Source organism: Neodiprion fabricii, chromosome 7 (genome assembly GCF_021155785.1).
Source record: "Neodiprion fabricii isolate iyNeoFabr1 chromosome 7, iyNeoFabr1.1, whole genome shotgun sequence".
NCBI lineage: Eukaryota > Metazoa > Arthropoda > Insecta > Hymenoptera > Diprionidae > Neodiprion > Neodiprion fabricii.
Genome location: NC_060245.1, coordinates 16,020,888 through 16,047,088, shown reverse-complemented (window position 1 = coordinate 16,047,088; position 26,201 = coordinate 16,020,888). Strand labels below are relative to the sequence as shown.

At 37.4% G+C, this 26,201-nt stretch overlaps 1 protein-coding gene across 10 annotated transcripts in view; it reads left to right on the top strand.

Annotated features, from left to right (window-relative positions):
• LOC124186212 overlaps positions 1-26,201 on the top strand; it is a 312,828-nt gene that overhangs the window by 229,507 nt on the left and 57,120 nt on the right. For all 10 annotated transcript variants that reach the window (XM_046577722.1, XM_046577719.1, XM_046577721.1 and 7 more), the window contains 4 exons: positions 2,358-2,493; positions 5,967-6,922; positions 14,766-14,860; positions 15,460-15,578. In XM_046577722.1, the coding sequence (XP_046433678.1) occupies positions 2,421-2,493; positions 5,967-6,922; positions 14,766-14,860; positions 15,460-15,578 (1,243 nt within the window). In that variant the 5' untranslated portion in view covers positions 2,358-2,420. The remainder of the gene's footprint in view (positions 1-2,357; positions 2,494-5,966; positions 6,923-14,765; positions 14,861-15,459; positions 15,579-26,201) is intronic.

Below are 26,201 nucleotides of genomic sequence, written 5' to 3'. Positions count from 1 at the left end.
AATCAGAGTCAGACTCGAGAATAAATACAAACGAAAAGAGACAACGGAAAGCGATACCGAAGTCACATAAATAGAAGAAGAAATGGTTTCGTAGCAAAAGAAAAAAAAATCAACACGGAAAGTTAACTACCTACATTTCATAAAGAAATTGTTTGTTTAATTTTATAAGACATATTGTTTAGTTCATTGTAATGAAACGGTGGTTTTTCTCATAACCGTTATGCTTTTTTTATGCCTACACCTTGTATTTTTTTATTCATCAGACTCGAAAACATAACATATACCAAAAACATCCAATGAAACTGAAATGAAATATTTTTTTCCAGGCCTGTGTTATTATTTCTTCACGTTCTCGTCGACTAATGCACGGTCGACTCATTAACCCTGAGGAAACGTAGATTATTCGTTCCCGGCAAGAGTTCGGTCTTATTGTAATATGGGTGCCAAGTCTCGTCCAAGGCGTTCGGCTTCCTTCGGTTCAAGCCTAAGACAATAGACTACCCGAGAACAGCACGGGCAGGGTTCGTGAAAACTTTCCATTCAACCAGCGGGACAATCCAACGTCCACAGGTTCCAGCCCCCGATATCTTTAGCCGACGTAGATACGGTTTAATTCATTAGGGGATGCTTCCAGCTGGCTAACTAGCGTTAATGAAATGTTGCTTCGCCACTCTCCCACTTTGCGCGAACGGAACTTTCCAACAAAGCTTCAACGAAGCTCGAGTTGCTCCAGATACATTTGAACACTTGAATCTCGCTGTCGATTGTCTCTTCTCATTCAATTTGCCCAGACGGAAGTTTACGCGAATGTGTGTTCAACCTGTCATCTCGTTATACTGAGACGAACTGTACTTCGTAAAGTATTCCGTAGTGTTATACACCGTGTGAAAGTGGCGTGCGCTGATTGAAATTACAATTCTTACAAAATTAATACAGAGATTACAACGGCTGCAATCAGACTGCAGAAGGTTGTAGCGAGATTACACGCATTAAGAAATAATTTCTAAGATTACGTAAATTACAAAGAAATTACAAAGAATTGATGCATGCGTCAAAGATTACAGAGATTGCAAAAAGATTGCTAAAATTACCGTGAAATACTGCGTTACAAACGATTACAAAGATTACAAGTGATCGCAAATATGACAAAGGATCACAAGAGATAAAATGGATTTCGTATCAGATTATGTACGTACATCGAATTACAACAATTACACAGGTCAACGAAGGAAAAAAAAATTATTTTCTGAGGTTCTATTGATATCGAAAAATTTTCATTCTACGCATCAAATAATAATCAAAACCTTTATTTATTACTTATAGAGTTTGTTTGTAAGAAAGGATAACGTTTTCTCCAAAATGTGACGGACTTTATCGTTATTAACGTTATCAGGGACAGTATAATGAAATCATGATGAGAGATTAGATACGTTTGGGGTTTGATACCAGAAAGACCATTCGAAAATAGAAGAAGTACGAGAAATATTGACTTTCTTTACTTGTCGATTCTTCTACATTTGTAGTTTGTTGTTCATTATTACTTTCGGATAAAAGTTATTCGAATGCAAAGTTAAACTTTCTTGACAGACGGTTGCAGTTACGATAAATTAAACCACAGCATCACAACCTGTAGCAAGGCGACTCAATTCAGTTAACTTCGTTATCCGAGCTCGGTTGTTTTCAAAAATGGTTCATCGTGGATGCAAAACAATAAAGTTGAAACATAGAAATGTACTTAACCAGTAGAAGGTTTCAACAGAAATATTTTCAAGTCGTATGGATATTTCCATAGAATAACATAGCGAGGCACAATATTTATCTGTCCTTGAGTGAAACGACAAGCCCCGCTAGCTCCCATCGTACAAAATGTGTATCGAATTTAGTACCGATTTCTGCAAAACCTGGTCCATTCAAGCCAGGTTCGTTACTTCACGGAAAATCATCAGTGAAATGGCGAAATCAGGTGGCAAAATGATTATTGGTACGGAAATTAATGAGAATTGAATAAAAACAAAGGATAGCACCGTCATTCGTTGAACGGATGTTATTTTAATACGTCAAAAAAGACGAAAAAAAAAAACACAACATTGTGGGGCAGTTACAGAAATTTCAAGAAATTATTAGAAAAGTTTGACAAATCAAAAGTGAAGAAAAATGGGTTTAAAGTCGTGCAAATGAAAAGTTTTCGACCCCCAAAAACTTTTTTAGTACCCAAATGGTACCCATTCGGAGGAGGGATGAAAGTGTACAAAAATGCAAAAAAACCAAAAATCGATCTGCCCCCTTAATGAACTCCAACTTCGGGAAACACTCGTAGTAGTCGTTGATCCTTGAGTAATAAAAGTTTATTGTTTCAGGGTCAAGATGAACGGGACAGAAGGACCTCCTGAGGGCTGAGCGCGGAACGTTAAGGCGCGGAGATGTGGCCAAGCACAGCTCTTCGAGTCTTAGACGTTTTCGTCATTTTGACCGCTATGACGACGGTCGCGTCAGGTAATACCTTTAATTAAAATATTCATTTCCGAGCCGTTTCTTTCTTTTATACCCTCTTTTTATTTCTGGGATTTTTTTAACGGCCTGGGATCTTTCTTTAATGGAAGTAAGAGAACGATTATTTATTCAAAATAAAAAGATTCCACCGCTGAGTTGAGACCTAGCTTGCAATAAATTACTCACAAGACGACGGCTCTCTTTTTTAAATAGTACAGATGCGAAAAAACTTGTTTAGAACAATGAAAAATGTACAATGAAAAGAAGGAGTCCTTGTAGGAAGACTGAGTTATTCATCGCTATTTGTTCTATGAATGATTTTTTTTTTTTCATTTCCATTATCTGTACGTCATTTTCTTCGTAGTTAATCTTTAAGAGAAATACTTTACTTTTCGAACGATTTTTTTTCAAAATCCATTACCGACAGCAGACGAAAAATCCTCGGTCGATAAAATTGATCTTTCAAATAACAATTATGTTTAGGATATGATTATGATCATCTATGACTAAATAGCTTTCCAGCATTTCTCTAAAAAGCCAAATAGGTTTTGTTATCTGTAATTGAAAAATTGTATTGTAATTTTCAAAGAGTTGCAAAAAAACATCGATGCGCTTGATTACTAATTCGTTCAATAAAAATTCTTTAAAACAACTGCTTTCATCTTCTTGGATAGTTACTCTTATTAGTATCTAATTGAAACTCTCGAGAGACTTCATGCCTAATAACTCAATACACTAAAACTTCTGCCAAAAGATCTTGCGACAACTTCCTGATTTAATCATTCGGAATCATTGAGGTGTCAGGTTTCTCCTTGAGACTTCCTTATGCACAAAGCGAAACACAGAGACACAAACGGACCCTGAAAGATTGTTTATAAAAATGATACTAACAAACTGCCATTGCAACTTTCGATATCAATGAACTTGCAAAACTTGGTGAATGGCCAAACCATTTGGCAATCCTCAAGTTAAGTTAGGTTAGGTTAGTTTAATTATCTGGAATTATTGAAATTTCTTAGTGCACAGAATGAAACACAGAGACAGACGGACCCTAGAAGATTGTTTATAAAATTGATGCTAACAAACTACTGTTGAAACTTTCGAAATCAACAAACTTGCAAAACTTGGTCAATAGCCAAACCATTCGGTAATCGTTAGGCACAACCTCGAGGGAAATGGTCTCCCTTTTGCCCTTAAGAGAACATTTCCTCAAGTTTATGATTTTGCCTGTGGTGAAAAGAGGCCACCTGCTAGCGACGGGCAATTTACCAATTCACTTTCATTCGTGGTTTTATCACCGAAGCTAGTCGAATGTGATTCAAAATACTCGGAACACTTTTTTCTCTTCTACTTTGCCGAGTAATTTTGTTCCACGGTTTCTGTTTCTTCTCGTTTCCTTCAGTCCAGTCTCGCGTCGCGTGACTCTGGTTCTAATATATGTCTCGGCGACGAAAGTCAATTCGGTCTTCTCGCGGTGATATTGGTCCAGATCCTTACCCGCGGCGCAATCGACGACGGCTACCTATTGCCCCGTATAAACGGCTTAGTCTTTCGCTAGGGCAGGCTTAATCCTTCATTAACTAAACGAGCTCCCAGTTTCCCAAAATCTAAGCCAATAAACACAATGAGCAAACATTTTATCCCGACCTGAAAACTACCTTTCTTGAGGATATGAGGCAGGAATATTGCCTTCGGGAAGGGAACTAAGCCCGTGAACAGCACACGAGCTCATGAATTATGCCACCTGATGAACCCAACAAAAGCATCGTAAATTCTAAGTGCGTGCGGCTTACTGGGACAAGGTTGTCCTTGCTTTTGAATGTCAACTTATTTGTAATTTTTCTCTCGTGTACACACGTATCACGAATTTTCTGTAAGAAAAACAGAATTATGGTTCAATGGGTGGGTGGTGAAAATCACAGTTTCATTTTCTTAGGTAAGGTTTAGCGACAGGTTTTACATAAAATACTTTCAAGATTCTACTCAATTTGTTCAGCCATTCTTTTGGTACTATAAATTGTCAGGAATAGCAAAAAGTTGGGTGTGCCCCTTCGGACTGCAATTATCAATTCCTTACCTGTAACTGCAGCCTTACAATTATACATACAGGGTTTTCCGAGTAAGCGCAGAAAGATGTTGATTTGCCTTCCGCTGAGGGAAACAAATATCGGTAAAACAGATCTACCGAGTCATAATCACTTTAGTCAAGTCAAGTCGGATAATCACTTTAACGTGACTCTGGAACGCGGTCACCGAACGCTTCGGTATAAATTGAAAACAACGGAACAACTGCTTGGCCAAATCCACACAATTTGGCAACACGGGCCGTTTCAGCTCACTCGTGATGACTTTAAATTTGCCAACTGCCGATAACTCGGTAGGTGTGTATTACCGATATTCTGTTTGTATTTCTCGTAAGGACTTTAAACGTTCTAATTACCGATAACTCGGTAAATCTGTGTTACCGGTATTCATTCCCCTTAGTGGTAGGCAGCCTAAATACTGCGGCATTTACTCGGAAACACCCTGTACATCGTACTGACATAGATGAAAGAACATGCGGATGTTATTAGTCGTTCACAACCGGTTATAAACAAGTATAATATTGTGGTTCACAGCGGCTTTTTATTTCGTGACGTACTGATAATGGCTTTCAACCGAAAGGGGTAATGGTCGACGTGTGCAATTTCTCGCAACGGAATTTGAATAAATGCTTGGTTTACCGCAAGCAGAGAATTGAGGGAGTAAAATGGGAGCCACTTAAGCTACTTAAGCCGATGTCAACGGAAGTGAGCTTATAAATGCTTAAGCTCATAAACGAACTCGTCACAAAATCCACGACGTGGTTAAGTCCCTATTATATTTTGTCCAAAGCTCGAATACCTAGAGTGAAACATCAGTTGTACAGTGTTAGATAAATCAATGTCAAACTTCCTAGTCTCTCTGCGCTTGATAAGAATTTCTTTCTTCACAGAACATAACGTGAATTCAAATTGAAGACACTTTTACCGCTCTTACGAATTTATTTCAAACAGTGCCTAAAAAAGTCCCAATTAATGATTAATGACCCATTTCTATGAGTTGGATGAAGTTTTTTCAAGTTAATCAAGGATTAAGGTGCTTGGTTCGAATCCATTATGAATCAATGTCAATGAATTTCTTGTTCCGAGTATGATAATGTCGAACGTGTAAAAACAACGTGTTCAATTATTTCACTAACTGTGATATCGCATCTTTCTTTTTTATCTTTAGCGAGATTCTTGCCGAAGCAAGTATGGGTTTGCTTTTGTGTGTTTCTTGTCTCTCTCTTTTCCGCACGTCACCACAACTCGTTACCTTCTTGAAATTGACAGACGATCTTTCGTAAGTGGAACATCAATCCAAAGAATAGTCTGCCATCGATCGAAAAACGTTGTAAGGATTCTTCCTAAGGCTTGAATGATAGTTGTTTACCAGGTCTTTCATTTTTGCTTCAGAGTTGGGAACTGGTGAGGTCCCTGGGGACATCGGTCACTCAACGAACGAGAAAACGGATGAAAAATACGGGCCGACCGGCTTCTCAACCATCGAAACCGACTTTGAGGAATATTTCAAGGTACAGGATTCGAGCTCGGAAAAGTCGATGAGCGACGAATTCATCCTTTCAACGTTGTCCCCCGGCACTGATTCCGTGATAGATAATTCAGCGACGGATGCAGGAGCGACTAAACTTTCTCTGGACTTGATCACGCGCGATTTTGACCACCAGGAATATTCCGGACTGTCGCGGGATCAGCAGAATGAAATTCTTGCCGGTGATCCGAGCGACTTAGACTCGGAGAATCGAGGATTTTCCGAACCAGCAAACAACTCCGGTGTTTCCTTCTCCGTCTTGGAGGTTAACACAGAATGGACTGCGTCTCCAAGTCTCGATACAGTTCTGCTGCCCGAAAACGTGAGGGCGATATCCTTTCAAATCCCGGGATCCAGGGGCACGAATGAAAGAAATCCCGCAGGTGGCGAACGCAAAAGTGTCTCCGATTTCGGTACGGAGATTAAAAAACCACTCGCGGATTCCGAGGAGATCGGACGGACTTCGGGGTCCAAAGGGTCCTACTCGAAGATAGTTTTTGAGGGGATTAATCCCAAGGGAAAGAGCGGTGACCATTCGGGGCAGCAGAAAAACCAGATCATCCCAAAGTCAGCGAAGGCATTCTACGAAATTAAGTCCTCGATGACTACTGAGGCCGTCATTGACTCTGACAATTTTCATGATCCCAGCACTCACGCTAATCCACGAAAGTTTACTTTTCCAACCATACCGTGGATGGCCAGTGCCATGGGAAAATATGGACCGTATTTCGAGGACGGACCCGGGGACACAAATATCACTGCCAGAATCGGCTCAACGGTGCTTCTCGACTGTAAAATTGGCATGCTGCACGACAAAACGGTGAGATTCTTTTTAAATACTATTAAAATTACATAGGTCTGCGAAAAAAATATTTTATTTCAGCTTCACGGGATTTTCCTGGTAAATACCAAGTTTTTCGAGTATGACGAATGCAAAAATGACTACCATTTCCCTCCATCACGTACAGTATTTTCACGAATACAAGATGCTTTCATGAAACAGCATAATAATAACGATACAAAGTGCTGTAATGTAGATGTCTTGAATGTACCGTCTACATTCTCATGATAATTTTTTCCGTCCATAGCATGTGTAATGATAATAATGATAATGACAATAACGGACATCACGGAAAGCTATTCGTTGTCGAAAAATCTATCACACTTATGACCTCGTCTATAATAGGCTTTTGCCGCCTCAGACATAGATATCTTAAATGTGGTCAGAGAGCCATCATTGCTATTATCTATCAATGATTTATACGCGGCCATAGATATTTTTTATCCGTCTACGAGCATACTTGCAGACGAATTCTTTCTTGTGGATAGCAGTCATTGATTTTTATTTGATCCAAATGTGTTTGAATGAGTGTATCTTATGGTCTATGTGCAATGCTACTTTTGCGTGATGCGAGAGGTTCGTGGACTATTCAGTTCGATAGGAGCGAAGTTTTTACTTGATTTTCACGATTCGAGTTCCTAATGAATTTATCGCACATTTTTTATACCTAACTAATGTAATATTTGTCGCATTGAGTAGCATTAATTTGAAATACCCAATCGGTTGCAATCATTCTATGGTAATTTGTAAAATTTACCGTAATCGCCAACTGGTCACCTCCTTGAGAAATGCTGTAATTGATGAATGAGATCATATTGGGAATGTAACTTTCACCACTAAATATGACGCAATTAATATAATCAAGATGTAACAACTGTTCTTTAAAAAGTACTCAAAATCATATATTTCCATAGCTGTAACCTTACGAATCCTAATTATCGTATTAATTCGAGAAAATTTTATATGGTTAATTTAACATCGGATTGATCCACTTACATTGACGCAATTCACGGTATATTTTACTGAAATTCGTCTGTTTTCACGCAATTTAAGAAGCATCTAGCAAAAGTATAAACTCAGTTGTCAAAATGCAGGCAGATTTTGGCGAAATGTGAAAATATTGGCAGACTTATCCTATATTAACTAAATTAGCTATGTAACATTTCTATCAAAGAACCTGACATGCTAAAAAATTTGTCGAGAATGTCGTAGTAACGTCTAAATTACCTATTTAGGATGTTATATCAACTGCCTGAAAAACATTTTCAACTTCTTAGAAAGACTCCACTTCTTTACCACGTTGCAACGTTGCTGCGGTTTCATAATATAATAACACGTGGCACATTCACAGTGTACTTCACGTTACATAAACAAGTTTTACACATTTAAACAAGTGTTTCCGGGTAAACACCGCAGTATGTTCGGTTGTCTATCACTGAGGGGAACAAATATTGGTAATGAAGACCTACCAAGTTATCGGTAAGTAGTGGGTTCAAAGTCTTTGCGAGTGAGCTGAAACTGCCCGTATTGTCAAATTGTGTGGTTTTGGGTAAGTAGTTGTTTCGATATTTATAACGTATGTTGAAGTGGTCAGTGATCGTGTTCCAGAGTCACGTTAAAGTGATTATACGATTTGACTTGACTAAAGTGATTATGACTCGTAAGTCTATTTTACCGATATTTGTTCCCCTCAGTGGTAGGCAACCCAACATGTTTCGGCGTGTACGCGAAAACACTCTGCATAGTTTTTGAATAATATTCGTAGAATACGATAGGACGCAGAAAACATATATATCTTCGATACGTCTATCTATTTCTATACTGAAACCAGGCTTAGCAAGGAAAATCTGTTGAACAGCATTAAAATGGCTGAATCTCGTTGTCATTAACACGAAACCACCAGCTGTTGAAAACTACGTGATCTTACTCACGGGTGCGATAATGAGCTAAGTCATTGTGTCAAGTGATGACTAAAGTCATTGAGAGTGCAGCAAATTCATCTCCGGTACCTTCATGTATAATGAAGCTAAATCCACCTGCCATGCCAGAGTCAGCAGCGAAGCGTGTTTAAGCTTTTCGTAGATAGAAAAATACACTTCAGTTTTATCTTCATAATTCTATAAAAGTGTTGGAGGTTCAAAATATTTCACAAAATTTCGATTTTCGTACGTCACTACTTTATTCGAATGAACATAGAACGTTTCGCTGTTAATTTTGACTGCTAGCCTTAGCCTCGCTTGAAGATACCATAAAATTCCCACCCCTGATCACTGGTAATTCCGAAGAGTATAATTTCGGTATTGCAGTGCCGATTAAAATCTCTGATAAAATCAATTAGGTGGGTCTGAATATTAATACGGTACTTACCTCGTTGATATGAAAATTTTCAGCCGATTGTGAGTTTAACTGACAGTCTTAAGTATCTCAATCGAGTAAAAAGGAAGCTCAAAATCTTCTCGATGTTCAATTAATCATAAGGTCAGAAATTCGGATGGTCGATGAACTTGTATCTATATATGTTGGTGAAATCTTCTGGTCTTATTATTCTTATCGTATCTTTCAGATGTGAACACTTTAGTAATAGTTGAACTTACTCACCAGCTAACAATAGAACCAATTTTTCTGCGCGAGTATTTTAATCCTTGAAACGACTAACCAATGTATAGTTACAGTTTCCGACACGGCATCCTGCCTCTCCACACATTTGTATGCACATATTTATACAAGTATATATATATATATACCTACCCACGCAAACTTGCGCGCGTAAATATACATAAATAAATATGTATCTAGTTGTATACGGGAAATTATAATGTTTACGGAAATGGTAAACATTTCGACGTATCTTCACCATCCCGTACACTGTTTGACTTAAACCTCACCTCGATAACTAGAACGTGATACAAATTCTTATCGGAAGTTTATCCTCCAGTATATATCGCTCAATTTGATTGAAATTTGAATTGCGTGTAGAAAATCGCAGATGCATCATGGCTATGGTCCATTCTTGTAACCGTGTAACCGGAGAATATGCAATACATAGAAATCACTCATACTGTCCGATGACCAGTGGAGTATGCATATAAAATGAAACTCGTTTTAATTCCATGAAACCGGTCGGAGTTTCAGCAAAAATGGAATTTTATTGAAACAGATGACGGCTTATCGTTAGTCCGTATGATTGGTTTCGGCATCGGAATTGAAGAGTTTTAGTGCTTATCGTCACGTAATCGTCAAGATGCAATATTTCAATTTAAAAAAATCATTTCCACTCACCATTCTCACTACACTTCGTAGTACCGCGATTGACTGGCAAACAATTCTGAAATACAAGGCAACATCCATACAGGCTGAATTCGCTATAAAATTTTCTGTCGGGAATTTTCAAAGGCAAATCTGCTTCTATTAGAAGCTCGCGTGTAAATCGATCAAACGTAATCTCATATCAATGGACGTCAAGAGATGAATAGAAAGAGAATAGCGGTTGTCGATGCTTCCGATTCACGACAAATTATATACGCATCAATATATTACCTCCAATAACTCAAAAGTTGTGTGTCGATATAACTCTGAAACGAGGTTTAAATATTTTTTTGAATCTTCGGTGAGATATTATAACCGCATGGAAAACTGAAAGCTGAATTTTGGTAAAATGATCGATCCATGTCGTTATCGTCAATCGGTTGAGCATTTGTTTGAAACCCACCGCCATTTGATACAAAGAGTGATGGTACGTGACATGCGAAGTATTCCAATGCAAAGTTCGTTTTGCGTACCGTGATCCTAGCACATCTTATGCCAATGAAAAATTTGTGGCTTTCATCTTAAGGTCATGTAGTATTCCTACCTTTACCGACCGAATGAACTCACCCATTTTCTTTCTATATTAAATATGCACCGTCAAAATTTGGACCCTTTCCGTTTCTTTGTTCATTTAGTTTGGGAAGAAAAAGAGTGATTTTGCTCGGTCGGTAAAGGTAGGAGTACTACATGACCTTGAATTTCCCTGCTACGTGTCAAATACATGTATATTCATCCCACCGCTGCCACGAATTGTTACATTCATAAAGTAACCTTCACTTGTACGTTGAAGATTCGTCTAAACCTACGAGAATTTGGTACAAGGAGAGATGCTACATCAGCCATTTAATCGACCATCGCAAGACCTGATGGAGCGATTACTAATATATAATTTTTGGCATTTATTTTTCATTTTATGGTTTTAGGTGCCTTGGAGGTTGCTTCATTTTTTGTTAGAGGTCCTTGATAACATCCTTTTCGGGGCGTCGCGTCGTGTCCTCCTCGTTCGATTATCGGAAACCAATAATATCTTACCAAACTGCTGCCAGCCTTCCAAACACAACACCGCCTCTTTTATATCCCGTTCAATGTTTGCTGAAGGACGAAATGGTCAAGTTTGACTCATTCCCTCTGGGAAACTGGTAGACCAAACCGTTCACTACATGGCTTCATCGTGACAGTAACGCGTCAGCACCAGTCGCAATAATCCTATCATTGCCACAAAATTCCGACCATGAGTATCACGAAATTCAGCGATACGAGTAAAAGTGCTTCTACCTGGTTTCAGTTTTGTTTATCATGTATCCATTGCCTAAAACATCGTCCTGCGTATCATAAAATGCGTATTTCCAATCAAATGTACCTGGAGCATTCGGCTATTAAAACCGTTCTGTAAGCACTTACATTGAACATCACGTGAAGAAAGTGTACTTACATATATTTGGAACAGCAGACGAATCTTTTCGGGATCAAAGTATTATCATTTTGCATTTGCAAATTTAGTTGTTGGTTTGATATGTCTCTATTGATTTCGTCTCAACATTTTATTGTTCAGGCGGATAATTTTTTTTTTTTTTTCATACCTATAACTGCAATAGTAAAGTCTGGGCGGGATAATATAATGTCGATGTTCTCGACATCATCTTCACGCATCAAGAACTATTCGGGTTTCAAGTCTTTCTTGGACTGTTGAAAAGATCCATCATATCTTGAGCCAAAATAATGTCTCGCCCACGTCTAGCTACTCAATCACCGAGATTTTTCACACATTCTCGTATTTCATCGACTCACCCCTCGACCATGATCAACGCTGAAGACATTCCCCCTTGCGTTTGTTCATTTAAGATCCGTATAGTGGTATTACTCGTAATTCCATACGAATAAATCACAACAGTTTTCATAAATTATTTCCAATTTGATGCAGAGCTCCGACTTTTCCGTCATACTTGCTTTCCAACGTATCTTACACTTTTACTTGATTCGTCAGTAAATATTCACGACAAATCAATAATTTTTTAACAGACAAAGCAGTTCCCTTTCCTGAGTTCGTTTTTTGAACCATTCTAACAGATACTTGCTTCGTTACGTTTCTATTTTCGCGTATCGTTTCAGCAAATGATTCTGTAGAACCCTTATCAACGTTACAAAAACTTCCGTTATTCCAGTTCCGGTGAAATATTTTGTATCACTAACAGACGAATTACGGAATTGAGATAAGAATATTCAAGATATTACTATACGAAACCGTAATCAATTGAAAAAAGTATAGCTTGTTTCAGAGTGTAGAAATAAGAAATTGAATTACTGCAGTATGTTACCTGAATAGTTAAACTTTAATGTCTCTTATTCGCCCACTGATGTAAGTAAATATCCCGAAGTATCTTGGCGTAATAACGTTGAGCCTTCAGTGTAAGAGGATATCTACATAGTCTTTGTCTGCGGCAGCTTGATGAAAATAGATCACAGTGCAATAGAAACTCAATACGTCGGTACACATGATTGAAGTAGTCTACCGATCAATGATCAAAGGTCATGAAGGTGAAAAAGTCTCATTTTCGACAGTGAATGAAATTCCTCAACCAAATTGACCAAGGTAATTGAAACTTCGTTTCCCATATTTCGAGGTCTTATTATGTACCTAGAGTTCACGTCGACGTAGCATTGCACTAGTATGAATTATAATATTATAAAGTGTGAGACAGAATTATGGCTCAGCATTTCGAATTGTGATACGTAGTTTTTTAACGTTTTCATATGGCTCAATGCCTTTATCATCTAGTTTTATGAATCCGTTCCGGATTTCCAAAGCCAATAATATTTCATTGAAAATGAACGATGCAAGAAAAATAGAGAGTAACAATTGGGATACACTTTCTAACAACCTTTTCATTTGTTCAGTACATTTTCTTCAAGACACGCACGCTATTGTCCAGAGTGCGAAATTTCGAGCTCTCTGAGATAAAGCAGAAAGATGAGAGAGATGAGGCAGAAAACGACACGCTTCCAAGTGCTTCCATATTCCATATAAATCGCGCGAATTTTCATACACATAAAAATGAAAAAGCTTGCAGAAGAAGCTTGGCGTTCCTGTTTATTGTCATCAAGGAATTCACACGTGCATTTCGTAGTAAAAATCTCTCATTTCAGACACTGTCACTGATCCACTTTATTCGGTGCACTGCGATCTTAGCACATTTTATGCTAATGAGAAATTTGTAGTTTGTATTAGAACGTTCCCTACCAATTTTGGAAACACGAACATGCATCTCACTGCTGACTTCAATTATTGCGTTTGTTTAAAAAGTAATTACAAGGATTAAAAAATTGTACATTTGCAAAGTACGAATATTCATTTCTATCTTTCACTAAAAATGTACATCACGAGTTTTGAATTGAATTTACGATTCCCAATTGGTCCATACTTATAGACGTCACTTGAAGAGAAACGTTCTAGAAGTAAATCACGATTGGAGATGGCTATGAATATCGTATGGTTATGAGGGTAAATCATGACTTTGATGAATAATTAATGAAGAGAGAAACTTTGTCGAAAGCTAATTTGACAGTTCGTAATTGGATGCTGGTTAAGCCTGCATTAATAGCCGAGTGACAGCTCGTTCAATCCATAGCTGATTCCAAGTTTTGAAACCTTTGAGAAGTAGAGTTGACTTTGTGAAATTTGAGATGGATTAGTAACTTTGTGGATCACATTTCGTTGACTATGATTGCCGGTTATTACAAGCGATTTGAATGAATCGTAAGATATATGCGGCTTGGACTTTTGTAGAATATTTTTCGGTGACATTCTAACATTATTTGATTTATATCTAATACAACCTGTTGTCAATCTAACGCTATCTGAGATTGAAATTCTGATTTAAGCACAAAAATTGTTCCACAGTAGTCGCCAATGATTGCAGAATGTCGAATTTTTGAATTCTTCAACAATCCTTCAAAATGCCATAAATTACAGAGTATTGTCAGGACTTATTTAAACAAACGTCTGCCGATTCGTTAAGAATTCGATAAAGACGTGTCACAAATCTTTTGAAAATTCTCCTACTTCCGGTTACGCATTTCCTTAATTTCGAACAAACGGCAGAACGGATATGAATCGATACAGTACCTTCAGTTTTTAACGTGCTGGAATTTACGGTAATTTATTGAAGTATAATTCATTCCAAAACATGTTGCATGATATTTCGAATCGTTTTTCATGTGCATCAATATAAATTCTGCATAGAAAGAGGCCGATGTTCCGTATACCGCGAACGCTTCATGGTAACATCCTATGTCTCCCTGCAGGGCGTTGTGGTGTCCATTAAGCAACCATATCGCTTAACAGTCTCCATTATCTAATAACCAAACTCTGTAATGGTCACTTCAGTGCAACGCAGCAGAGAGTCGCCCACATTGCAGAAGGCAATTACCCCTGGTGCATTATCGAGTTATCCGTATCGTCACTTTATCTTGGGCGCCAATGACTCTCATTTCTTTTTACCAATTGATGTGATTACAGGTGACCTGGGTGCAGCACATCAAGGATTCGATTCACCTTCTAACAGTCGCCAGGCAGGTTTACAGCGCCGATCAGCGAGTCAGCCTCAGTTTTCGGTAAGGTGATCATATTTCTCCGGTGCTGTAATTTCTTCAAAGCTATTTCCTTCCTCCTGAGCTTATTGTGCGGTACTCAATTGATACTTATCCAAAATGGAATGAATGTTTGCTATCGTGTTTTTTGTCATGATATCGAAAAAGTGTTATTACACACGAAGCTATGTTGATACGAACTACTGTAACATTCAAATTTTTCATGAAATGAGTACAAATTGTCGTACCCAGAATCCATCGAAATTCGTTGGAGTTCACCACTTGAAAAATTACTCTGCTTGTGTCAAGACAAACGTGATTCATGAGAAACTAGCGTAAATTGTATCTGCACGTTGTCCAATTGTACATTCGGAAAGCAAACGCTTTTGTTGATGTGTTTTACACTAAGTTGTAAGAGAATTCACCCTTTGTATAATGTACGGAATGTCACCAAAGCATTCAAGCTTGGCTTAATTCAATTATCGTCAATTTCATCCGCCCTGGATTAGCACCGCACTGCGAAGTTCCACCACATATATCCATTCTGCTGAGCGAATTTGCGCGGACAGAAGCGACTTGGAAGTTTACACTTCTGTTGCGATTACAACAAGTTTCAATTCCAGGTATCCCAGTAACTGGAGGCTGCAAATACAGTACGCATCGCTCAGGGATTCTGGTCTTTACGAATGTCAAGTCGCGACGCATCCACCTAGGATAAAAAAAATAAACTTGATTGTAACTGGTAAGTACGAACATTGATGAGCACATCTGCCTCGACACATTTCTCAAAGTATATCACGCTGCACAAATTTACAGTATCAAGATGTGGAACATGGACTTGTGGAGATGTGTTACATGCTTTGAGAAAGGCAATTATAACTATAGACTCTGCCGAAGTCCCAAGAAAGCACAACCCAATTTCAACGTGGAATGAATTTACTTCCGAATGTTTAACGAGTTTCCTACAATCCCATTGCAAAGTTGCATACAGCCTAAGTTGATAGAACAAATTTTTGTCCCATAGGAGTTGGAATTAAACGCTTTCCGAATAACCAACTAGATCTGTACACTTGGCAAGGTTCGTTCTCGAATTTCTTTATCCAATTGTCAAATGAAACAAGCCACCTAGACATAGAACCAGTCTTGCTGATTGTAAGAGTGCCCATGTTCAAAGTCGTATGGTCAATTATGCAGTGCGTCTGATCTTCGCACAAAACTATTTTACATTTCGTACAGTGAAGTGGGTACAAGAGAACAGAAGAGCTCGTGGGTCGAACAGGCGAAGCGATTCGCACGTCTCGCGAGACAGTTGTGCAAGAGAACGACACACAATAATAACTTCTGCGTGTCTTCATTTTGTACGGTAAATCGATTACAAGGACAGAGAATTTCCCGAACGGATTTCAGTCCCTTGAGAACAAATCGCACTCCAGTTTCTTGGTCAACTTGGTCATCTGACGATGACATCGAAGTTTAGTCCCGTCATTAATTGGATATGAGAACTTCAGTTATTCAGTTTCACATCAATGTTTTCAAATGTCTACAGAGAGTCATCCGACACTCTTGACACATAAGATGTATTCTAACGTGGTCAACACAATTTTCCTAAATACCGTATCTACTACTTATAGGATCATAGGAACGTTATCATAAAACCATACTAGTTGAAATAACTCTGATTCGATGATTTTTCGTACATATGTTTCGTACGTATATTTAGAAGTTGTTGCAAAGAAAATGAAAACACCTAGAGTAATTTGAATTTGAGGGCTTTATTAATTATACTTTCAATGAAATTTCAGAATTTTTTCATTGAAATTAGCAACAAAATGGCGCATATGAGTAGCGAACGACGCCAAATTTGAGAGCTTGGAGAATCTCGTAAAATCACTGGCTAACTTATAACGGATAGAAATTTCTTTTTGGATTTCATTCACCTTTTCGGGTTGGAGCTTGTGGCTCAAATGTTACAAATAAAAATAAAAAAAATACAATATATATCATTGTGAACAAAAAATGTCATTCTTGGACGAAAATATTGTTAAAAAAATTTGTACAAAGAAAATTATGGAATTCAAGTACAAAAATCTAGTCGCAAGCTGAAATCGATAAATAAACTTTACAGATTGTGTCAAAATTTGAAGTCGACCGTATCAAATTGATCGAGGAATCTACGCCACCGGATTGAAACCGTGGTCGTTCGCTACTTATCTGCGCGATACTGTTACATTTTGTTAATAATTTTAATGAAAAAATTCTGAATTGTTCTTGTAAGTATAAATAAAAAAGGCCCTCAAACTCATATTGCGCCAAGTGTTTTCATTTTCGGTAAAAAAAAAAAAAAAAAAAACCTAAATAACCTAAAAAATAGGTATAATTTTAGACCGTCCAGCGGTAACCACCCCCTCCCCCCCCCCCCCCCCCCCGCCCCCACCCCCTTTCCAGCATACCTTAATAGAAAGAAAAAAATGTTTTACAATTCCGTTATCTCAGATTTCGTGCCCAAAGAACGATTGGATATTATTTGATATTATTGTAGGAGCACAATTGAATTGGACAACTTTTTTCCGGCTGTTTTTAAGTCTCTCCCGAAGCCCTTTGCGGCTATTCAACCGTAAAGAAGTGGTTCGTCCTTATTTTGAACAATACACTGCATTAAGCCACATACAGTGATATTGAAAAGAAGACATTCAAGTGCCTCTGTTCGGACGCATAGATTCGTTCGAATATTGTTAGAATACGTGACCATTTCATCTTGTCTGACAAGGAAATTAAAGTACTCGACGTGTACCTCATCGATTTTCTTTGTCCTGTGATGTTCCGTAGAGCATTGGACAACATCAAACAAGTATTTCCTCACCCGCTCATTTGTCCTTTAAGCGCTAAGAACCACCCTTAAAGCTGATTTGCACAAATCCGCATTGTATAATTTCTCAAAAATAACTTTGTATTTTTTGCTTGACATAATTGTTTCTATTGATCATCTCCGGACGGTTGCACACCCATAATGATGGGCACTAACTATCCGATTATAGAATTGTAGGTACCCGAAAAGGTTATTATTAGTGCTATAATTAACATTGTTCGCCATTAATAGACAATATTATGAATTCTCGATTAAGAGGACAGAAAATAATAGCGCAAATTAGATTAATAAGTAACATATATTCTAGAATTATTATCGACGCAACGGTGTTGAAAATAGATTATACCCAATACAGTCATAGGTGATGCAAGACGAATGATCTACTTTGAAAACTAATTGATTGTTATACGCGTGCAGTTAAATAAAAATTCAACAAAGCTTGCCAGTACTCAACGGAGAACTTGACTTACTCTTCATTTTGTAAAAACCAAGCCATAAGCTACTCAAGAAACTCGTACAACTTACTGGAGAAATCTTGTCGAATTAATATACCATAGACAATACCATAGGTGTAATTACGTCGTAATTTCTATCGTAACATTTCTCTAAGAATGAAATAATAAAGGAAAACGTATTATTGATAGAGAATAGTTTGCTCGGTATTTTGACCTTTCGGAGTTGCATTCCTTATGTTTGGAGGAAAACTTTAAGGGTGTTTCTTACCCCTGGAATGGCCGAATTAGTGCGTGAAAGAATACAAGTTTGACCTGTTCACTTTAAAATAAAAATAGTGACTCAAATTGTCCTTATTTGAGTAAAGAAAAACTTTCTGAACGATTTTGAGATATTTTGGACATGTCTCAAATTCAAAATTTGCATTTTTCTCGTTATATGAGAATAATTCTATGAAACAAATAGCGGCTGTCAAATTGTCAAAAACTTTTGCCCGTATTTCATGTATTCGGCGATCATTTAATCTGCAGTATATCTCGAGAAAATCGTGAAAAACGAAAATCAAGATTGTGCACTATAGTGTACAAAAGATCGAATGGGTTACAATATTCCCCGATGTAATACAATATATCACAGAATGATACTGGTCGAAAACCGGGTACTTTTCGCGTGAGTTATTCCCTAATGGGTTAAGGTAAAGAAAAGTTGGTCAATTTTTTTGAATCTATACCTCGGTAACTCATCATATAATATTATCGGGATGTGTTTCATCCAAAAGTATGTAGGCCGAGATTCACTCCCAGCTTTGTATCACTAGAATTAATTAATAATGACAATAAGCGTCAACCATTTCCGTCAGATTGTTGCAATGATAACACAACTCAACAAAGAGAAGAAGTTTTTTTCTTCCGTCGCCCTGATTTTTTTTCGTTAATTTTCGTGTTTGATAAATCATGATTATATTGGATTGGCTCTAGTTTTTATGTCATTTGTTTTGATCGTGTAAGGAGCAGGGATGGTTTATAAAATAATCATGATTTTATTCGTAAATTCTGCGTTCTCAAACACCAAAATTCGGGGGAAAAAAAAATAATAAAAAAATCCTTTCTCTCCGTTAAGATGTGTGACATGTTTTTTTTATTTCTTCCTAAACTTCAGATATTGAAAAAGATATCGAATTTTTCATCCCAATATTGGATTTTTGAGTCACGTATGAAAATTTCGACAAAATAAATAACTGGAGGCAATTTCGAAAAACTAAGCTTACTCCTGGGGTCGTTGACATCAAATCTTACCAAGACCAGTCAAATATCAAAGGGAACAAAACCACCGTTGACCAGTGTAATTGAGAAAACCTCACGTCGACGGGCAGTCGACACGTATAAGGGACTTAACAAAGTTTCATTAGAACGTAAGCGAGTAAGAAATGCCTTTGGTGTATTTTCTTGCGGTTATAAGTGAGCAGGGCAAGGTATACGGCCTCATGCAAGGCATGAGATGGAACGCGCTATTCGACCAATAAATACAAAGAAGGTGGGTAACTTATATTGCGTAGAATGCGGCGCGGGCCGAACATCCAACATTTTCCGGTTACTGCCTTGTATTTCAAGGCCCAGATTCCAGCGAGAATTCACCGGCAGTTCCTTATCTGCGAGCCTCGAGGCCCTAAGCACCGAATAAACACACCCACCCTCCCTCCCTGAGCTTCTTTCCGTCTTTTCTTCTCTCCTTCTCCTTCTTCTTCTTCTCTACCTTTGATATCTTCTTTTTATTCCTCTTCCTTCACCTTCTTCATCCTCGTCCTGTTTTTCTTCAACAAAATAGCAACCGCGTTGGCTCTTTAGTGGGGTTCGCTTCCCTTTGCAGCATCGCTCGTTCCACTTTGAATCGTGGGAAATCCGGCCTAACAAAATTTGGCCCATTTTTCCGCCACCGTCGAGCAAAAGATTACACAAGGACCGGAGGTCTTGGGTTGCGAATTAACCTCTTTTTCAGGCATCTTATCCTCCGCATGAAACGGTCACCGTAGCCTTTCCTGAACTCTTTGGAAACTCACGCCCCGTGAACGTTTGCTTGAAAGAACCTTCTCGCTTTCAGTCGCGTTCACTTTTGGCCCCTCGGAAAAGTCTACTAATTAAAAACGTATTTCTATCGCGAATTCAAACGCTTGAGAAGAGGAGATAGACGATGAAAGGAGAGAGGTGATTTTGGGGGAGAGTAAAAGTAAGATGGAGGGTTATTTATGACCAACGAGTCGGGTTCGTCGAGGTTCAGCACGCGGATGAACGTTACAAACGTGCGTGAAAATATATTCGACTTGTATACTGAGGACAAAAAAGGTATCGAGCCGAATAGCTAATTTTTTTTTTTTTACTTCCAGTTTATATGGTTCGAACAATTTCTCACTAAGACCAACCACTTTTTAGTTTAAACAAAAATATTGATGCATTGATGTGAATTCTATATGCTTTCGAGTTTAATGTACTTCAAACAAGTACATATTTACTTCATGGAATTAAACTAGAACTTTCGGAACGGAAACTTCGCTTGAATCAACAAACCTCGTTTAATTCGTAAAAGAAATAGAACCTCAACCGCTGAACACGTCGGTTCGAAAGTACCGGAAGTTTGGAAACAATAATCCTACGCTTGCTGAAATATTAACGTTATTGCCAGATAGTATATTTGGCTCAATGTTATGTTAGTCCGATATAATCGATGATAAGTATGATCAAAGAAATGTGTAATACGTTGAAACAAGAATTTGTTTCACAAGACAGGTTTGAATATATTCATTTAAAAAAATTATTTTGTTCATCAAATAACATAACTACTTCAAACAAAAAAAAAATTCCATTCAAGTAAATGAGGATTTGTTTGAGTGAAACCATGAAAAAGGTCTTGAGTTGCGAAATATACCACATTTAAAGTTTTAAACAATCACGTATAGTTGATAAATTGCAAACATGGCCTTGAAATTGATTTCAAGAACTCTCGATGCCATTGCACACGCGCTTGTAACAAATGAATTATTATTCCTACGAAATGAACATTATTTCACTGAAATAAAATTTTTGTCCATTCGATAGTTTTTTGATTCTTTGATGCGCATGTTTCACGATTTCAAACGAAATGACAATTTATTCACAGTAATACCGATCTCGGTCACTAGATGGCACGCTTTCCCGCTTGAAAAGTAGCTTCAAAGATGTTTGTATACCCGAATCCTTAGCGTTACGTAACTCTAAATGTATACAAATCTGCCAAGCGTATGTGATGCGATATGTGAGGTTTTCGTTTTAAACCAACCATGTTTCCAAGAAACTATTTTGGAGACACGCCACTAAACTTGTTTGGTGGCAGTCAATGACAATAGCAAATTGTATTGTCGAAAAGATAAAAAAAAATTGTGTAACACCCAGCAAACTTACACTACATTCATATATCCTAGAACAAGAACATTACGTGTTCGCAGACCTGGCATAATACTCCAGTGCTAAAGGAATCGTTGGATTATTTATATACACTTTTCATCCAAATATGGGATTTAGTCGTTATAATTTCAGTTTTTTTTTTTGTACAATTCCATATCTCTTTTAGTCGGAAGAATTGGTCCCCATTGGTCCCTGGTGAATTTTATTTGATTGTGAGTGATGGTAAAATTTGTTTTACACAAAGCATGCGGCACATGGATAAGAATATAAAACCAGACGTGCAACTGAAGATGCAATTAAATGCTATAGCCAAATGCGGCGCACAATACTTACTGAATTCAACGAAACATTTTTGCCGGACGAAATACTTGTGACAACTCAAAATAGAATCGAGTCAAGCCTTTGAACGATCAAGCTGACTATGAATTTATTCAAGATAACACAGCGTGAGTTCCTTTCGATAATGCAAATTTTCTGACAAGAAAATGTGCGATTGGAATGACCAAAAATTAGATAGAACGTATCTCAATCGTGTCGTTTTTGAAAATATCAAATTGTTGTATCAAAAAAAAAAAAATTGAGGCAGTTAGGGTTCAAAAAAAAAAAAAAAGAAATGGAAGATATTGAAAAAAAACATAAGCTACGATAATTTACACAAGAATGCAAGAACAAAACAAATTCTAAAGTTATAAAGTAGAGCTCACATTTGAATATTATTTTTTACTACAACTCGCGCGAAAATAGCAAGCAATTCATTAAATTCGTGCAATTTTACTTAACAGATTTTTTCCCCAACAGTCAAGTCCATATTTTTATTATTCGTTTATCAAAAGCGACAGCAGTGTAATCTTGAAAAATCAAATATTCCATTATTACCGAGACATTGAAACAGAAGTGTGTCTTGTACATTTTTCACCATTCCAAAGCGATTCTATATCTGTAAGAATTTATATCCAAGTGCTTGTTTGTAATATTGTTTCTGCTTCTGCATTTTACATGAATTACCGTAGCTCACGAATTATACAATCATATAATCAAATAAATTTGACAAATATTGTATTTATCAGGCTGATTTTTATTCCACGGATCTCTTTGAATTAACGTGTTCACGGGCTTGTGGTGAAAATGTTGCATGTCTCCTACGCTTGTATCGGAATCCCACTGATAAACTTTCTTGTTCTACGAATTTCTTTTTCCGTTCCAACCACTTTCTCATTTCAACCGCGAACATTATTATTCGTGAATACGTAACAAACGTTACAAACCAGTCTTGTTTTCACGAAGATCCGAGGTCTATTATCACAGAATACCCAAGCACGTTTTCAAAATACATTTCGAACAAGTTTCATCTAATTTTATCATCATTTCGGGGAAATTGTTTGCAAAAACCGTGCCAGAAATTTTCCACAGCGATATTCTCGAAAGGGACCGACTGTTTACATCCACAGCCAAAATGAGCGCTCGTACATTTTTCACCCTCTTTCACTCTACAGAAGCTCACCGAAATTCCGGGAGGTCAAACTCGGGGTTTTCGTTGTGCCCGTCCAGAATACTCGCCTTAGGTGCTTCAGCTGACCATTCAGGAATATAATAAATACGTGGCAGCGCACAAGATGGAGCGGCCCATTCTTCAACGACACTACGTTCTCCTCTCAGCTGCCTACATTAGGCATGGATCGTGTGCAAACACATAACCAAGCCACTCGAGACGGCCGTTGAAGACACCCCGCAAGTCATGTTTATACAGAAGCTATCTGCGAACTGAATGATAAGTTTTGTTTCCTTTTGATAGGTTTCAGATACGAGTCATCGTTGTTGCCCCATTTGCTCGTGGCTTTCGTATTCTTAAAAGGCATATTGGATGTCGTCACGTGATGTTAGCGAATGTGCTTTGACCTCAGATTCAAACTTTGTTGGCATTAAATCGGTGTCTGTAGTCGTGTCAAGGTAGGCGATCGGAATAACTGAAAAACTGTATAACCAATGTGATTCAAAATCATGACAATCATAGGTTAAGAAGACTTGAGTCGATTGAGACCAAAGTCGTCGAAAACCATCAGTTTATTCTCAAGCATCGTTTTACAATGATTGATTAGGTACGCACCTTGCAGAGCACCTTCTGAAAACCGATTTTAGGACTAACGCTGAATCTACTTCCGTAACGAGAAAGTTCACCGCCTAGTGGCTGTTTACAGTACTAGTATACTGATGTTTACGATGAATATATTCTCTACTTGTTTCAAAGCATGTGGTGCTTCTTTTACCTTGTAAACAAATTAGTGCAACTGATTCAACCGCTTACGCCAAAAAAACTCCGGTCAGATCGCCATGATATGACATTTAATCAATGTACATTTTTTATTGGCTATGTTAATGCACTTATTTTATTTGAAGTACCTAATTGTTTTTTGTCAAAGAACATGCGACTCGGAGGAACAGTACATAAACTTCAAGTGAAATGATATTTAATTGACTCAATTTCGGAAACGCGTCAAAAGTTTCACTTGAATCAATACACTTGACTCGATCGCGATAAAAAAAAAAGGCTTTTGTTTAATCAAGGAATGCGCTTGACTGAACCATTTTGACATATTAACTAAATCGAAATTGTTGAATCAAAGTCATCGTATTTGGAACGAACGACGGATACTAGATCGAAGCGAATGAAGTCCAACAGAATCTATTTTGTTGGTTCAAAAATTCTTTTCCCTTGGGGTAATGACGTCCCTTGTTTTGTTTTTTTCTTTAAAAAATAGCACTTGTTCTAATATGCATCCTGTTAGCATGTCAGAGACCCTATAAAGCAAAGTGGCCAACGATAAGGTATCGTTGTCGAGACAGATAATTTTCATACAGGAATGAAGTGGCCTGGTACTTGTAACGTCGAATGGAATAAGTAATGACACTGTGCGATTTTTGATAGTGTATTTAAGGCTAATCGAGGATAAGTAAGAGCAGCTGGAGTACCTCGGGAACCATTACAAAACCTTAATTGGAATTTATTGAGGTGCGTATCGGCCTTCAGGTAATCAGTCAGATCTTGATTAACAAGTCTCTCGAGTATCTCGAACACGGACCTCGAGATGACGGGAAGCTAGGGAACAGCAAAATATACAGCGCGGTTAAGCTTGTTTTTTGTTAATTAGGTTAGGTTTTTTTCATTTCCTTCTTCTTAGGAATCAACGAAGACTGAGTTTAGCAATTGCCACATTTTTTTGCCCCTCCCTAGAGAACATAAGAATAAATAATTTCATCCAATGTGGAACAGTTAAAATTGATAATTTGTAATTGATTTTTTTTTATCCAGACCAAAATTGTAATATGTAATTTGTAATTATTCAGTTACAAATTCGCTCAACACTGGTAAAAATTGTACAGTTAAAACGAAGCTTCTTTTGATTTGATTTGAAGATTGCTTACGCAAGATAAGTTCCATAGTATCGACACCATCCATAACACATGAGAAAATACTTTTTGAACGGCAAATATTTAAGGGATCCATTGATTACCAAAAGTTCAACATTATCGATGATTGTTCGAGCGTATCTTGCACTTCGTCGACGTTAACGATCGACTCGTCTTTGTTGAATTTTGAGCCACTTTGTGCAAGCTCTTTTTCATTAACAGCAAAGGTTCATTTTATTCGCATAATTTATTTTGTGCCAACATTTTCCAGTCATCCATGAATCCCTACCCCTGGTTGGTTGCCCTAAAATCGCAATTATCGTCATGTTTGCATCGTTGGATTTTTAATTTCACAGCATTGCACCGATTTGTTGATGTTTACAAAAAAATGGCAATACGGAATTAACTAGCGAAAAAAAGGAAATCTTTTTCAGTAATTGAGTAGAAAATAGGCTTTTCAATAAAACGAGCAATCATAGGGTGAAATCTAATGTATATTAGGGTGGTCCTCATTTAGAATATTGACAAATTTATTCCGGATCACCCCACCAAATCAACTATAAATTAATCAAAAACAATTCACAATCTTTTTCACATTTTTATATCAACTGTAACCCGTGCCTGTAAGAGGAAGGATTTCGCAATTTAAAATACAAGTGTTTCGGACACGTTCTTAGTATATATTTTACTGTACGAGTAATAATGATCGAAAAAATCCACGAATGTGAGGTTCTAGTGAGCATGAGTGCTACTATCTGAGAAAAAATTCACATCATCATACCAAGCAATTTAGACAATTGCATATCTTATAAATAAAAAGAAAAAATCAAATTTCTAGGGTGTTCAATTCGTCGAGATTGGTTGATATGACGATGGGGATTTTTTCTCAGATAGTAGTACTAATACTCACTAAATCTTCGCAATTACAGATTGATTCGAAAATCGTTACTCTTACAATAAATTATATGCTGAGAATGTATTTGAAACAGGTGTATTTTAAATGGTGATATCCATCCAGTTACTGGCACGGGTTAGAATTGACATAAAAATCTGAAAGAATTAGGAAATTGTTTTTGAATTATTTGTAGTTGATTTCGGGGATGGTCTGAAAAAAAATCGTCAACACCCTAAGTAAGGATCACCCTAATGTATATACTATATTATCAACCCTTTTAAAGCGTTTTGAAACGAACCATCGTTATCTAAG